This window comes from Macaca thibetana, chromosome 12 (genome assembly GCF_024542745.1).
Source record: "Macaca thibetana thibetana isolate TM-01 chromosome 12, ASM2454274v1, whole genome shotgun sequence".
Lineage (NCBI taxonomy): Eukaryota > Metazoa > Chordata > Mammalia > Primates > Cercopithecidae > Macaca > Macaca thibetana.
Window position 1 is genome coordinate 36,014,332 of NC_065589.1, and position 14,831 is coordinate 36,029,162.

A 14,831-nucleotide genomic window follows, 5' to 3' on the forward strand; every position below is an offset into this window, starting at 1 on the left:
ATGTGAACACAGATTTGTTTGACTCTAAAACATATCCTAAAAGTCAAGGATCAGCAAACTAGAGCCCACAGACCAAATCTAGCCCCACCGTCTGTTTTTGCAAAAAAGTTTTATCAGAACCCAGCCATGCGCATTCATTTACATATTGTTTATGGCCGCTTTCATGCTAAGACAGCATTGTTGAGAAGTTGTGACAGACAACCCTGTAGGCTGAAAGCTAAAACTATTTACCATCTGGCCCTTTACAGAAAGTTTGCTAACTTCTGTTTTAATGAAACTTTATTCCATTTACATGTATTTCCTCCCCACATTTCAACAGAGAATCAAATTTCAAAACAAACATTAAAAAATATATAACCATGTACATACTCTATGCTTTGGATATGATTTACACTTAGTTAGCTTCAGAAAACATAGGTTAGGATTAGAATCAATACATAACTCATGAAAAATGATTCCTGAGTTATAAACTAAGGAGTAGAAATTAAAAAAACAAAAACAAAAAACTGCCCATGGAATTCTTAGTGACTGAATGAACATTACTCTGTCAGTTAAACTAAGAAATGTTAAGACAATCTATATTGTACTACATTATTTTTTAAAAACTATATTTACTCCTTGAGCAATTATGCTAAAACTTGGAATTTGAAGGGAAAAAAATCAGTAAGCTAAGAGACAACTAGTGCTCATAAACTAGGAATAACAAATCTATCTTTAGAAAAAATATATATACACTTACACAGACTTACCTGTCACAATTAGAAATAGTCACAAACGAACAAAACTGGAAATGACTGATGAAAACAAATGCTGATAACAAGGACTATATGTTACAAGAAAGGCCTCTTTGATTTTACCTATCTCTAAGACTTAAAGGAAGGATTATTAAATTCATCCTTTCTATTAGTACATTTAAGGACACCAAAGTTACAGCCAATGTATAATGTTAAAAAATGCATTTGGGATGATTTTCAGAAAACTAACATTTGTCAAGGAGGAATTTCACATAAATGCATGCATGGAGCTGGCCCTGAAAGAGGAATGTTTCTTCTGTATATAACCCAGTCAACAGATCCAAGGGGAAATTTTACAGGACAAAGTTCTTGTCTCTAAATATTTTTATCCCTGTTATGGTCTTTGTTTTCTAACACACAAGGAGAAACAAAATCTCTTTTCTAGTATTTCTAGCTTCCCCTGTGCTAACCAGCTTCACAGTCCATAGCGATGAGTTGTGAGTTGGAAGATCAAAGTCTGGTCAAAGTCCCTGAATCCAGGAGAAAGAAGACTCATGTCATCTTCAACACAAGGTGTGACCTATGAACCTGCTTCCCTCTTAATGCTATTTTGGTGCCTGGGTCTCCCAATTCCAGTATGTAAGAGGAGCACCCATTTGTTTTAACCAATGGAACTAAAGAAAAACTTGTCTGATATTCACAATAAGCCCATGATTTGGGGTGGCTGAGTAAAAGATATCTAGTGATTCCTGAAGATACTAATAATTCATTCCTGGGCCACTTTGAAGTGTCACCACCACCAGAGTAGATAGAAAAGACTGTGTAAAGGGTTATGTCTGCCATTCTTAAATATTCTTTTTCTAATTAGAGAGAGAAGAAAAGAATCATGATAATATTTTAATCTACAGATTAGCAATCTTAGGAAGCAGTGCCCCATGGAGAACTGACAGCTATTCTGAGGATGTGGATCAAGTACAGAGCACCCTAAATCAAAGCATCAGGAGAACTGTATTTCTGTGACAGCTTAATGGGCAAGTGGCACACAATATATTTATTTACACCCTGGCTACTTTTAAGACCAACCCACCAGGTGATTTGCAGCTGTTCACTTATGGTTATACAGGTTTGGATTAAATATTTTTTTCATTCTTAATGCTCCTTGCTTCCAAATATTTATGTAGACTTCAATTTTGAATTATTAACCTATTTTACAGGAAAAATAGGAAGGCAGTATGCTAAATATCTCCTTTTTAAAAAGTTAAGCTGCAGCCTCCTATGTCATTCTAAATACATGAAGAAAACATTAGTAGTTATCATTTTTATCACCTTTAAAAGGTGCTATAACTGTTGATAATTTCTAGTTATATATGTAAGTTTATTTGACTGGCACAGATTAACTTTATTACAAGAATCCTAAGAAAACACACACATAAAAGTATCTTTGCCAATAAATGGTTAAAAAAAAAGTCTGTATTTTAAAATTACTTTTACAAAGTGGAGGAGCAATGGAAGTGTTGGGACTCTTGCCTTAATTGTGACGATATCGGAAGCACACCCAGTGTTATGTTATGCCCCACATTGTTCCAGACAGGAGAAGGTTCTACAGGACAAAAGAAAACCACAGGACACAAGCAATATCCAAGTCACACCACAAGGTGCACTACCACAGGAAACACGGTCAACAGGACGAGACATGGGGTCAGGTAGAGGCATCGCCTCACACACCAGGCACCACACAGAAACACTCTGAAACTGGCAAGGATGCTTACTCTATTCCCCACCCTGTGCCTCCAAAAATCACCCCCAGGGCCAGAATGGTGCCCGCCACGGCCCCTATTAGCCTGCTTGTGGCCATATTCACTGTGTGGAGGGAAAACGGAGATTTTTTAACAAAGGAAATGACACACTAATTTCACTAACATACAAAATAATCTATTCAGGACATGCTTTGAAAGTTGGCTAAATATTGAATTTTTTTTGCTATAAGATTTGAAATTAAGATCTACATACACATTGAAGATATTTGAGGATAACTGTGAATTTACCTTCAAACTCCGCACATCCTAATTTTAAAAAACATAATTATCTTATACATATTTATAAACACACAAATAATTCAATCTGTTATAGTTCCTACCAGATGTGAGGTAAAATTAAAAAGTAATTTAAATTGCATAACAGCAAATCTGTATTTTAATTACAAAAGTAATAAGCCAGTGGTAATTGTTTATAAAATTCTCAAACTGTAAAATATGCCTAAGAAGCTACATCTTTTCAAAATTCAGAATATATCATTCAGTTTTGTGAAGATCCTTAGAAATTCAAGACAGAATAGCTTTAAAAGTAAATACATGTTTACCTGGGAAGTTATTGAAAAGTATATTTCAAATAAGTCTGCAATGTTTGGATTTCTGTCATAGTATTTGGACATTTTGTTTTTTGTTTAGTAGTAGTCTCAAGTGGATAAACTATGCTGTGATAGAAAGTTAGGGTCTCTGGGAAACCATATTAATTGCTTCAGACCACCAAGTGGTAGATGACTACCAGAGTGAGACTCTGAATAACTTTATGTCACTGCTTCTGTGTACAGCTTTCCTATCCTGGAAAATGGGCATGGAATGAGTGGGGGTCCCCAAGGTTCCCCCTTCAAAGGCAAAATGAAGTTTGGTGTTAAAGTTGGAAGACACATTGTTTGCAGTTGTATGTCTGTGCCTGTGTGCACACAAGTGTGTGGACATACATACACTTTATCTCGTATTTCTATAGAAATCAAATTCAGATCACCTTTTCCATGAAAACAGAGATTGGCTTCAACAAGGCTGCCCTTCACGTGTATTGTGTGCTCTGAGACAGTGAAACAAAACAAAGATCCACGACTCAAAGCCACCATTTTTTAAGGCTTACAATTGGGCTCACTGACATTTTCAGTTAAATATTCTCCCAGAGGGAGAGAGAGAATCTTGGATTTCTAACCCTGTTAAGCAACTGTATACTGCTTCATCTTATCACAAGATAATAATGTAAGGGAGAAATTCTAGTTTTATCATTGACTAAGCACAACCTGGATTCTTAAAAAAACAAACAAACAAAAAAGATGGGGACACAACAGAGAACAGAAAAGTCCCCTGAGAGTGTTGAAGGCTAAGGGAAGAAGACCAACACTGAAGGTGGCAGCAATGTTTCCCCACTATGACAATATGTTAGAACTCAAAATCACCTGAACTACTCTGATTTTCAAGTTATGGAGGCAAATACTGGGATTGAAAGGCATTCCAAATATGAGGCCTCATTTTTAAAAAGACCTTAGAAAACCCTTGCTTTCAGAATACTAAAAATACATATTTTATAACTTTTTTTTTGAGATGGAGTCTTGCTCTGTCACCCAGGCTGGAGTGCAGTGGCACGATCTCAGCTCACTGCACCACTGCAATCTCTGCCTCCTGGGTTCAAGCAATTCTTCTGCCTCAGCCTCCCAAGCAGCTGGGACTACAGGTGCGCCCCACCACGCCTGGCTAATTTTTGTATTTTTAGAGACAGGGTTTCACCACATTGGCCAGGCTGGTCTCAAACTCCTGACCTCGTGGTCTGCCCGCCTCGGCCTCCCAAAATGCTGGGATTACAGGTGTGAGCCACTGTGCCTGGCCATAACTTTTTTTTTTTTTTTGCTTAAGTTTTAGGCATTGGTTCTCAGAGCTGCAATACATGACAGTCCTATGACTTCTGCAATTTTTATATAAGCCACGTATGCTAAATAATAGGAAAAAACCCTCTCCCATAAACTGTGATACTAAATGAATGTTAATTTTTTAGAAATTGTAAGAACTATATGAAAGATAAATAAAAATAATTTAAAAAGGCTTTTGTCTTTGCTATGGATATAATTTCTCACTGCAGAAACAAGACAAAATCATGTAGGTTTTAGAAATACAACCAGAGGAACAAGACATTTCTACAGAGGCTTCAAATGGATGTTCAAGATGAACAGATATAGTCTGTAATCTCCAATGAGAAAGAATAATTATCTCTACATTCTTAACTGATAAGTACTCTTAACGCTAAAGCAAGATAAAAGTGGGAAAAAAAGCTTTCTCAAAAGCATCCCTACCCTCCCTGTTCTCTCTCCCTTCCACTACTTTGAGTTACACAGTATCCTGCAAATACATGTAAAGTGCCATTTGATTCTTTGTCACTGTACTGAACATGGTTATCTCTTAAAGATGTGAAGATCTTCTTTTTGTCTATCCTGCTTTGCTTTTGTTCTCTTCCTTTAGAGAGCGCTGAACTTTGTTGTGGCAAGTAGGAACTTGTGCATCACCTCGACATAAATTAACTGAGTAGCTCACGGGTGGGTGGATTTTTACAGGGGACATATTTGAAAATGAAGGTTGCAGCTACTTTTTATAGCTACAAAGAATTTATCATCTCATGGAAAAAAATTCTACTTCTATACTAATTTATCTATTCTGTAATTTATTCATTAATTCACTCATTCATTACCTACTACTATCTTTTTTGTTGTTGTTGTTCAAGGAACTATACTGGACACACGATGATATATCTTATTTTCCTTCTCATCCTACCAAACCTGGAGATGGAACTCTTACAGCTTCTAGCTGACAACACAATCCTTGTATTATGAACTTAACTTTGCTCCCTAACTCTTTGATACACTTACTTTTCAGTATAACGTGTTTGTGGAATCTGTTTATTACCTAGCAGAATGTTTTCATTTTTGTTTACTTGCTTATTTCCATTACTTGTTGGTTTAATTTTAGTCTTGGTCCCTGCTATCTAGGTTTACTTGTGCTAAAAGATAGAATTTTTGGTAAGTATAAAATATCAAAAACTATAAATTTTATCCTTTTCTTAAGATTTTCTACTTTATATGTAGAATTCCTTTATAGACAAGTCATGCTACAGACATTTTGAAAATGTGCTGTTTTGAAATTGAGTGGGTTTTTTCCCCCTTATTTTTAGAGAGTTTCTCAAATAAGAAGGTGCATTATTTTCCCACGTGATTCCAAAGGGGGTTAAAATCCTGTATCTTTTAATACTTCACAGGCAGGAGGCATCAGAGTCATCATTTGTATTCCATGGACCAAAGTTCTTTCTTCAGGGATTTATTATTCCACTACAATTCAAGACTAGAAAAGTAAATACTAAATAAACTCTTTATGTACTAGTGTATAATATTGGTATGTAGCTCCATATTTCAATACATTATACGTACAATCAGATCTCCTTACTCTTTTCCAAAAAAGAAAACAACAAGTTCATTTTTAGACACATGGACAAATGTCTAAAAGGTTGCAAAATAAATAATTTCATGTAAGGATATATTTCAGTTTATGCTGTCAATGAAAATAGTTTTTCTGAACTGAAACAAAATAAATTCACAGGTATTAAAAAATTTTTAAACTTAATATATCCTTGGGTTATTGATAAGGCCATTGTTATTTGAAAAAAAAAATCCAAGTAGCACATAATTATACATAAGCATAATCATATATGATAAGGATAACTTCTCATATCTAATCATCTAAATTATAAAATCAAAGATTTGTGCACTGACAAAGATAGTCACCAAAAGGATATATTGCAAAAGGTAAATGTAAACACTAAATACTCCTCAAGGTTAATACTTTAGAAAGCAAGATTTCAAAACTATTGTTTTAAAAATACTAAATGCTAATAATACAATACTTCCTTTCTTATCTAATTCCATAAAAAGCACCATTGACAAGTAATGGATCAGCTAATAAGCCTGATTACTACCTAGTCACTGTTTCGCTTTCTACTAGCTATTATGCTATAAGAACTAGTAGAATAACTTAACATTCAGCTTTTTTGTTTGTTTGTTTGTTTTTGAGAAGGGTCTTACTCTCTTGCTCAGGCTGGAGTGCAGTGGTGTGATCTTGGCTCACTGCAACCTCTGCCTCATGGGATTAGGTGATCCTCCCTCTTCAGCCTCCCAAGTACCTAGGACTACAGGCACATGCCACCACACCGAGCTAATTTTTTTATTGTTTTGTATAGATGGGGTTTTTCCATGTTTCTCAGGCTGGTCTGGAATTCCTGGGCTCAAGCAATTCGCCCACCTCAGCCTCCTTAAAGTGTTGTGATCGGGATCACAGGCATGAGCCACTGTGCCTAGCCTCATAATTCAACTTCAAAACAGGAGTGTGAAATAACAGAAAAAAGCATTTGGCTCAAGATAAGGTGATTATGCTATATTCTTGGCTCTGCCACTCACTCACTGTTAACCCTGAAAACTTAGTTTTTTATTTGTAAAACAAGGGGTCTAGACTGAATTGTTTCTAAGGCCCTTTTTATCTCTGATTTGATGAGTGTGGTTGTGATAAAAAGGTCTGACCAAAGCTTCCCAGGAATAATATCTCTGCCCACACATACCACTGAAAACATCAGCTATGTCCCAGTTTCTCTTCCTTCTTACAATGGTGATGTAAACTATCACATGAGAAAATATCCACTGTATTCTACAGTAAGCACCTTGAGAAGGTGTCTATATACAGACAACAATTAGGGTACTTGATGTGGATCTCCCTGTAACAGGAGAGATTTCTAGGTCTTTTAAACAGAGTTAAAATACATTCTGTCCTTGTAGAACAAAGCAAAATAATTTTCTATAATGATTTCAGTGGAAATAAGTTGAGAGAAGGACTAGGCTTTAAAAATATAAAAAATTAAAAATAAAATTAAGACAGGGTTTTTGTATGTGAAATAAACAACAATGTAGAAAAAATAAAGTAACGTGACAAAAATCCTTTTAAAAAAATCCTTGCTCACATGGGTTGTGCTTTGAGATCCTATTTCTTGTCTTTCAATAGTTTGGTTTGAGAAGTTGGTGTGAATAATCTAGCAGGCCTTAAATTATGGGTCCATAGCGGACAACTGGAGCAAGTACAGGGTGACTCCAGTGGCAATGCTTTCAGGTATGCTTTCAGTCCCCACACAGGAGAGGTTGAATTTCCTATTCTTCCAGGAACTTACAGTTAAAATAAATACCCAAAACACGTCAGTTCATTTCTGACATTCTCAAATCAATGAAGATGGAGTCATAATATTCGCCTTCATTTTTACTAATTTGGTCTTGATCCAAAGGGCAGTCGGGTACAATTTATCTTTTATGTCCATGTTCATGATTTTTTAAAAGGCCATATTTTCATTATGCTTCTTGAATTTTTTTCTCTATATAATGGAAGCACATTGAAATTAAATAAAACTAAGTATTTTTAATACTCTTACTGCACCTATACAGAAAACCTTCATCTATGGATATGATTGGCCACTGTGGGTGGTGCCCATTATAAACGGCAAGCATTTGGGGAGGGCCCAAACACTGTGCTCAATCAGGCAGGCGCCAATCAAACCAGTTGGATCATGAGAAAAAAGACACAACATGCAGTTTTTTGTTTTTGTTTTTGTTTTCTGAGACAGTGTCTCACTCTGTTGCCCAGGCTGGAGGGCAGTGGCGTGATCTCGGCTCACCACAAGCTCCGCCTCCTGGGTTCACACCATTCTCCTGCCTCAGGCTCCCAAGTAGCTGGGACTACAGGCGCCCGCCACCTTGCCCGGCTAATTTTTTGTATTTTTAGTAGAGACAGGGTTTCACCGTGTTAGCTAGGATGCTCTCGATCTCCTGACCTCATGATCTGCCCGCCTCGGCCTCCCAAAGTGCTGGGATTACAGGTGTGAGCCACCACGCCCAGTCACAATATGCAGTTTTTGAGAAAAATCTTAGTGTCCCACACACTGCTGAGCCTACAGTCAATAAAACACTGATTGTTTTAATAACTTGAGTCCATTACCTATTACTCTTCAGCAAGGCAACAAAACAAATGAATATGGACAAACTGAAAAGCGGCACTAGCATGTCGCATCTCATTTCCTTTACGTATTTTGAAAGAGTGTAATATTTATGAAGTGTCTGTATGCCAAGCATATGTTATCTTTTAAATAGTAGACAGTCAATAAATATTTGCTAACTGAATAAAAAGAAAAGCACATAATTTATCACTTGGAATCTTCTTTTAACCTGACAATCAAAAACAAAACAATATAATCTACAACAAAGTTTTTTAGTTTCTGTTTTACCAGTAGATTAATAGAGTTTTTAAAAGAGGTTAAAAAGATACAGATAGCTATTATAGATAAAAGCTATTATTTACTTGTACTAAAATTGCTTGATTTTTCTGGAAATCTAAACATTTGTAAAAATAACTAGGTCATTTATTTCATTTAATGACTTATTTTCAATTTAATCAAAATTATTAGAGATTCATAAGGTTTTTAATAATTTTAGAACCAATGAATACCTTTACAGTGACTACACTGTCTTCATTAAGAATGGAAAAAGAAAACATGCAACAGGAAAGAAGCATACCAGAATGCTTATCTCTTTTTCTTTTTTTGAGATGGAATCTCGCTCTGTTACCCAGGCTGGAGTACAATGGCACGATCTTGGCTCACTGTAACCTCCCCGTCCTGGGTTCAAGCAATTCTCCTACCTCAGCCTCCCGAGTAGCTGGGATTACAGGCATGCACCACCACACCCAGCTAATCTTTGTATTTTTACTAGAGATGGGGTTTCACCATGTTGGCCAGGCTGGTCTCAAACTCCTGACCCCAGGTGATCCACCTGCCTGGGCCTCCCAAAGTGCTGGGATAACAGGTGTAAGCCACCCTGCCTGGCCTCTTTTTGGGGGGGATGAGTAGGGGACTCAATGTCTCACTCTGTCACCCAGGCTGGAGTATAGTGGCACAATCTTGGCTCACTGCAACCTCTACCTTCTGGGTTCAAGCTCAATTCTCATGCCTCAGCTTCCCAAGTAGCTGGGATTACAGGCACGTGCCATCATTACCGGCTAATTTTTGTGTTTTCAGTAGAGACGGGGTTTCACCATGTTGGCCAGGCTGGTCTCAAACTCCTGACCTTAGGTGATCCACCTGCCCTCGGCCTCCCAAAGTCCTGGGATTACAGGCATGAACCACTGCACCAGGCCCAATAATGCTTATCTTGAGCACCTCTGAGTTTTAATATTTTCTGTATTTTCAAATTTTTCTTCAGTAAGTTATGTATTCCTTGAAGGATCAAAAAAGTTGTTTGTTTTTTTTTTTAAAGATAGTGTGGGATGCTACCACATTAAATGGAGAGAGCAAAGCAAAACAAAACAAAAGGCAGCTATGAGTACTCTTTCTCTAGAACGTGGCTTTCTTTACTGAATGCCTCCAAAGATTTTTAGGCATGGGTGGGTGAAGGAACAGGGAATAGATATTATAGAACTAGACAATTAATAATCCTGTACCCTACTTAAAGAAAAAAGGCAGAGTCTAAGTAAATTTAGCTCTTAGACTCTTTGAGGCATCTTTATACATCACTTGAGGAAACAGCATCTAGATCTTAAAAAAAAAATCACAGACACACTGTGGAGAGAAAATCTGGAAAGAATGAACCTTGGCTCCTCTTGTTACAGCTTAAATCTTCTCTAAATCTAACTTCAGAAGGTGGATCCAAGAATTTTTTGTTCTAGTTTTAAAGTAACAAAAGACTAAGTGTAAAAGTGGAATACGTTCCCTTTTAGAAATAGAAGGAAGAGAACAGAAATAGACTGTGAGGGTGTGATTATGATTCTTACAGAATTTTAATATCATGGGCATATTAAGCAAATGCATAAAATGTGTTTTAACACACCCACTATTACTGAACAATTCACATGCGTCTGAATCAGCCTAAATCTCTTCAGGAATTGAGGACTACAGAGTTTTATCTGCATCTGAAATCATCTTTTCCCACATAAACGATACTGACGTTCAGAGAGTTTCAATAAATTTTCATCCAAAACTAAGCGGATCAAAATGGTACTAATCCTATATGCATTTTCCAACCTGTCAGAGAAAAGCATGGCAGTTACGTACAAAAAAAACTGTTAGCAGTACCATGATAAAGAAGCTGATGTACAATGTCATCCCTGTATATAAAACCTGGTTCTAGTATTTCCTTGGCTTCTCAGGTACAATGTAACAGATGCTGTAGTAAGCCTGTTTGTGACTGATGGTTTTTCTAGATCTTTGAAAATTGTATGAGGGGTTGGGAATCGGGAGAATAATGAAAAATGATTACCATACTCCTGATAACACAGACTACATTATAAGATTATGTAAGAGGCCGGGCACGGTAGCTCACACCTGTAATCCCAGCCGAGGTGGGTGGATCACGAGGTCATGAGTTCAAGATCAGCCTGGCCAAGATGGTAAAACCCTGTCTCCACTAAAAATACAAAAATTAGCCAGGTGCAGTGGCAGGTGCCTGTAATCCCAGCTACTCAGGAGGCTGAGGCAGGAGAATGGCTTGAACCCGGGCGGCAAGAGGTTGCAGTGAGCCAAGATCACACCACTGTATTCCAGCCTGGGCAACAGAGCGAGACTTTGTCTCCAAAAAAAAAAAAAAAAAAAAAGATGATGTAAGAGGGGCGGGCGCAGTGGTTCACACCTATAATCCCAGCACTTTGAGAGGCCAAGGCGGAAGGATCACTTGAGGCCAGGAGTTCAAGACCAGCCTGGGCAACATAGCAACACCCTGTCTCTACAAAAAATAAAAAAATTAGCCGGGCATGGTGGCAGGATTCTTGGGCCTTACAGTTTGAGGCTTCAGTGAGCCATGATTGTGCCACTGCACTCTTACCTGGGTGACAGAGCAAGATCCTGTCAAAAAAAAAAAAAAAAAAAAAAAAAAAAGATGATATAATGGATGGGCAGAGAACAAGAGTCTGAGATCAGGCACTTGGGACTTGGGTCCTGGTCCCAGCCTTGTCTCTCACTACCTCAGTGACTACAGTAAGTGACCTGACCTCAGGGTCTGGGCCTTCTCATCTGCAAAAATAGAGAGTGGTCCTAAGTGGCCCCTGAGTCTCTTTCTAATCCCCAAATTCTAATTTATCTCCTCTTAATGACTGATTAAAACAAAGGTCCAGATCTTTCACATTTTCTTTGAAGAATGAAAGTTCTGTGAAGAATTCCAACTCCTTCCTAGTCAAGAGAGTGTTCAAAAAGAGCTTGGAAGGTGACAACTTCCTTCTGGGGAGATTCCGACACTGAAAAGTAACCAGAGTCTCATGTCAGCCAAAAAGATTTGATCTATTAGAAAAATGGCATAGCTTAGACAAACTACAAAATAATTTGTGACTATGGAAAGAGAATAAGGTTGAAAGAGAAAAAGAATACTGTATTAAAGAAAATGTGTATATTTACTTCTTTCCAGTCTCAGTTCTGGACTAAGAAGTAATTCAAACACATTTTAAAAATATGATATAACAGAATCCTTAATTCTGCAGTAACATAAATTATATACTTCAAAGGCAAAAAGAGATATCCTTATGTGTCTCCTCTTAAGTCGATAAGAATGTTATATTGATGCATTGGAACAGTGTCGATGAATTCAGTATTCCATGAATTGAAACCGAAATCACACAAACCCTTAGGTCCTTCATCCTTGGGGGGGTGAAGGTTCCTGACTGGATCCCGGATACTGCAATCTGTCCCTGCCCAGGTGAAATCACAAATGCAGGTGGCTTCATTACTACACACCTGTGAAGAAAAAGGAACAGATACAGCATTTTCACTGTATTTTGTAGAATAATGGTGATAGATGTAAAAGAGACATGGGGGCAGGGAGGAAGCTTTAAAAGCTATTTGGAATTTCTTTTTAAAGTTTCCCATGGTTGTGATCACTAGACATGAAGTAATAATGCATAGATCATATTGTGTAACATTTTTTCCATTAATTAAAGAAAAAGATTAAAAGGAAGAAATTCTTCAATTATTTATTATTATTCTCAAATTAAATTGAATTATTCATGTTATTCTTAAACTGAATCATGATATTACTTAAGTATACAAATGTCTGATAAGATACTTTTTCCTACTTTGTTCAGAAGTAGCTGTTTCTAGGAACACACTTTAAAAACATATATACTTCATTCAATAAATTAATAGATAGTGGGCTCAAAAGCATTGCTGGAGATAAAGGCCAGGAGACATAAATCACCAATGCCTTGTATGACCTCACTATCACCATGTCCAACACCAAACTCACTTGACGGCACCTTCCCTGCCCAACAAGCATTCCCCCCAACCCCATCCCAACACCCCTAGACCCTGGTAACCCTCTTTTCTCAGTCAGCCAAGCTGAGGACCCCAGAGTGATCTTTGTCTCCTCCCTCTTTCTCCAGGGACCCGCCAGCATGCTGGAATGGAACTGTAATCTAGATGAAATAAATAACAATCAGCAAACTAGACACAGGAATGTTTAAACCCTTATCTCCCTGAGAAATACATTCAGGGACAGATTACTAGAGATGATAAAATCAAACAAGGAAGCTTTTTAATCTGAAATATTCTAATGCCATGATTGCAATTAACAAGGCTGAATGTGGCCTTTTCGTCGTTGTTGTTGTTATTATTGTTGAGATGGAGTCTTGCTCTGTCGCCCAGGCTGGAGTGCAGTGGCTTGATCTCGGCTCACTGCAACCTTCGCCTCCCGGGTTCAAGCGATTCTTCTGCCTCAGCCTCCCCAGTAGCTGGGACTACAGGTGCCCACCACCACACCCAGCTATTTTTTGTATTTTTAGTAGAGATGGTGTTTCACCATGTTGGCTAGGAGAATGGCTGAAAGTCCAGCCACTGTGACCATGCCAGACCATGAAGGTTCCAGCTGTCACATTGATACCTACTTACCCCATGGCCCGAACAGACTTTACCCTTGGAATCAAGTGGACAGCTGCTCATATTTAGGGCTTGAATTTGTAGGCACTTCCGATCTAAACACATCATAGACGGGCCACATGGTGTTCCATCTTCTACATAGCCCACATCCGTATCATCATCTAAAACTACATGAGCACCACTAAAACAAGAAAGATATCCATATAACCAGTCGCACCACACTTAGAAATATAACATCAACACGAATGAGACTTGCTCTTCATGAAACTGAAGAGGCTGTCAGTGGATGTGGATTTCTCCTAGCATTTTCTTACTCCTCTTCTTCTTCCCCTTTCCCTACCTTTCCTTAATAAAAGAGCATGAAAAAGAAACTCATAATCATTATTAGAAAACACATCAACAAGAAAAATGTCATTTGCACAAAGTATATTCTAAATCTTCACTTGTTTTCAAGACCCAACATTAAGACTAAAGGAGAATTATCTGTATGAGAACAAAAGAAGCAAATATATTAGTAGCTCTCCAAGGCTTTCAGATGTAGCATAGTAAAAAAAAAGCAGATGATGAACAAAAACAGCAAATAAAAAATATTTTGAAAAATATTATTCTTACTTCAGAAGATCTGACTATCCATAATAGAAAAAAATAAGCAAACCAGTTATTTCCTATTGATATTTACAGACATGCCTAGCGTAATGATGGTGATAACATTCTAAGAAATGTGTCATTAGTCAATTTCGTCTTTGTGCAAATGTCATAGAATGAGCTTACACAAACCTGGATGGTATAGCCTACTATACACTGACACTGCTAGATGGTCTAGTCTATTGCTGCTGGGCTAAACTCCTGTATAGTATGTTACTGTACTGCATACTGTGGACAGTTATAAAACAATTGTAAGTACTTGCCTATCTAAACATATGTAAATAGAGAAAAGGGGCAGTATGACTTTTCTATGTTTAGATATGTTTAGATAGGCAAGTACTTACCATTGTGTAAAATATTTCAGTCAATGGCAGACCACATATATGACAGTGGTTTCATAAGATTATTTCATGTGTTTTAGTGCTTACTTCTAAAATTTCAAAGTTGGGAATAATTTGAATTTGAATGATAATGCTATAGTCACTAACAGAATATCTTGCTGAATATTTAACAAATATGCTAGTTTAGTATATACAACAATATAATTTAACAAGGCTATTTTATCTAAAGGCATGAAAACATACATTCAAATAAAGCTTGTATACATCAAAGTAACTAGCTTTAGAGACTACAAATTTATTCCAGGAGGGCTCTCACTGTCCAAGACCCTGTTAGAATTGTCTTCAGAGCCATTTAAAAGCCAGGAAAGAA

The 14,831-nt window shown here is 37.2% G+C and overlaps 1 protein-coding gene across 3 annotated transcripts in view; it reads right to left on the reverse strand.

The window, feature by feature from the left end:
- Window positions 1–14,831, reverse strand: part of ADAM23 (ADAM metallopeptidase domain 23) — a 172,160-nt gene that overhangs the window by 12,782 nt on the left and 144,547 nt on the right. For 2 of the 3 annotated variants that reach the window (XM_050752825.1, XM_050752826.1), the window contains exons 23-24: window positions 13,488–13,656; window positions 12,227–12,338 (exon numbers count right to left, since the gene is read on the reverse strand). In XM_050752825.1, coding sequence (XP_050608782.1) covers window positions 12,227–12,338; window positions 13,488–13,656 — 281 coding nt within the window. Of the gene's footprint in view, window positions 1–2,503; window positions 2,595–12,226; window positions 12,339–13,487; window positions 13,657–14,831 lie in introns of all 3 variants that reach the window. The other variant, XM_050752828.1, reaches the window with a different exon arrangement.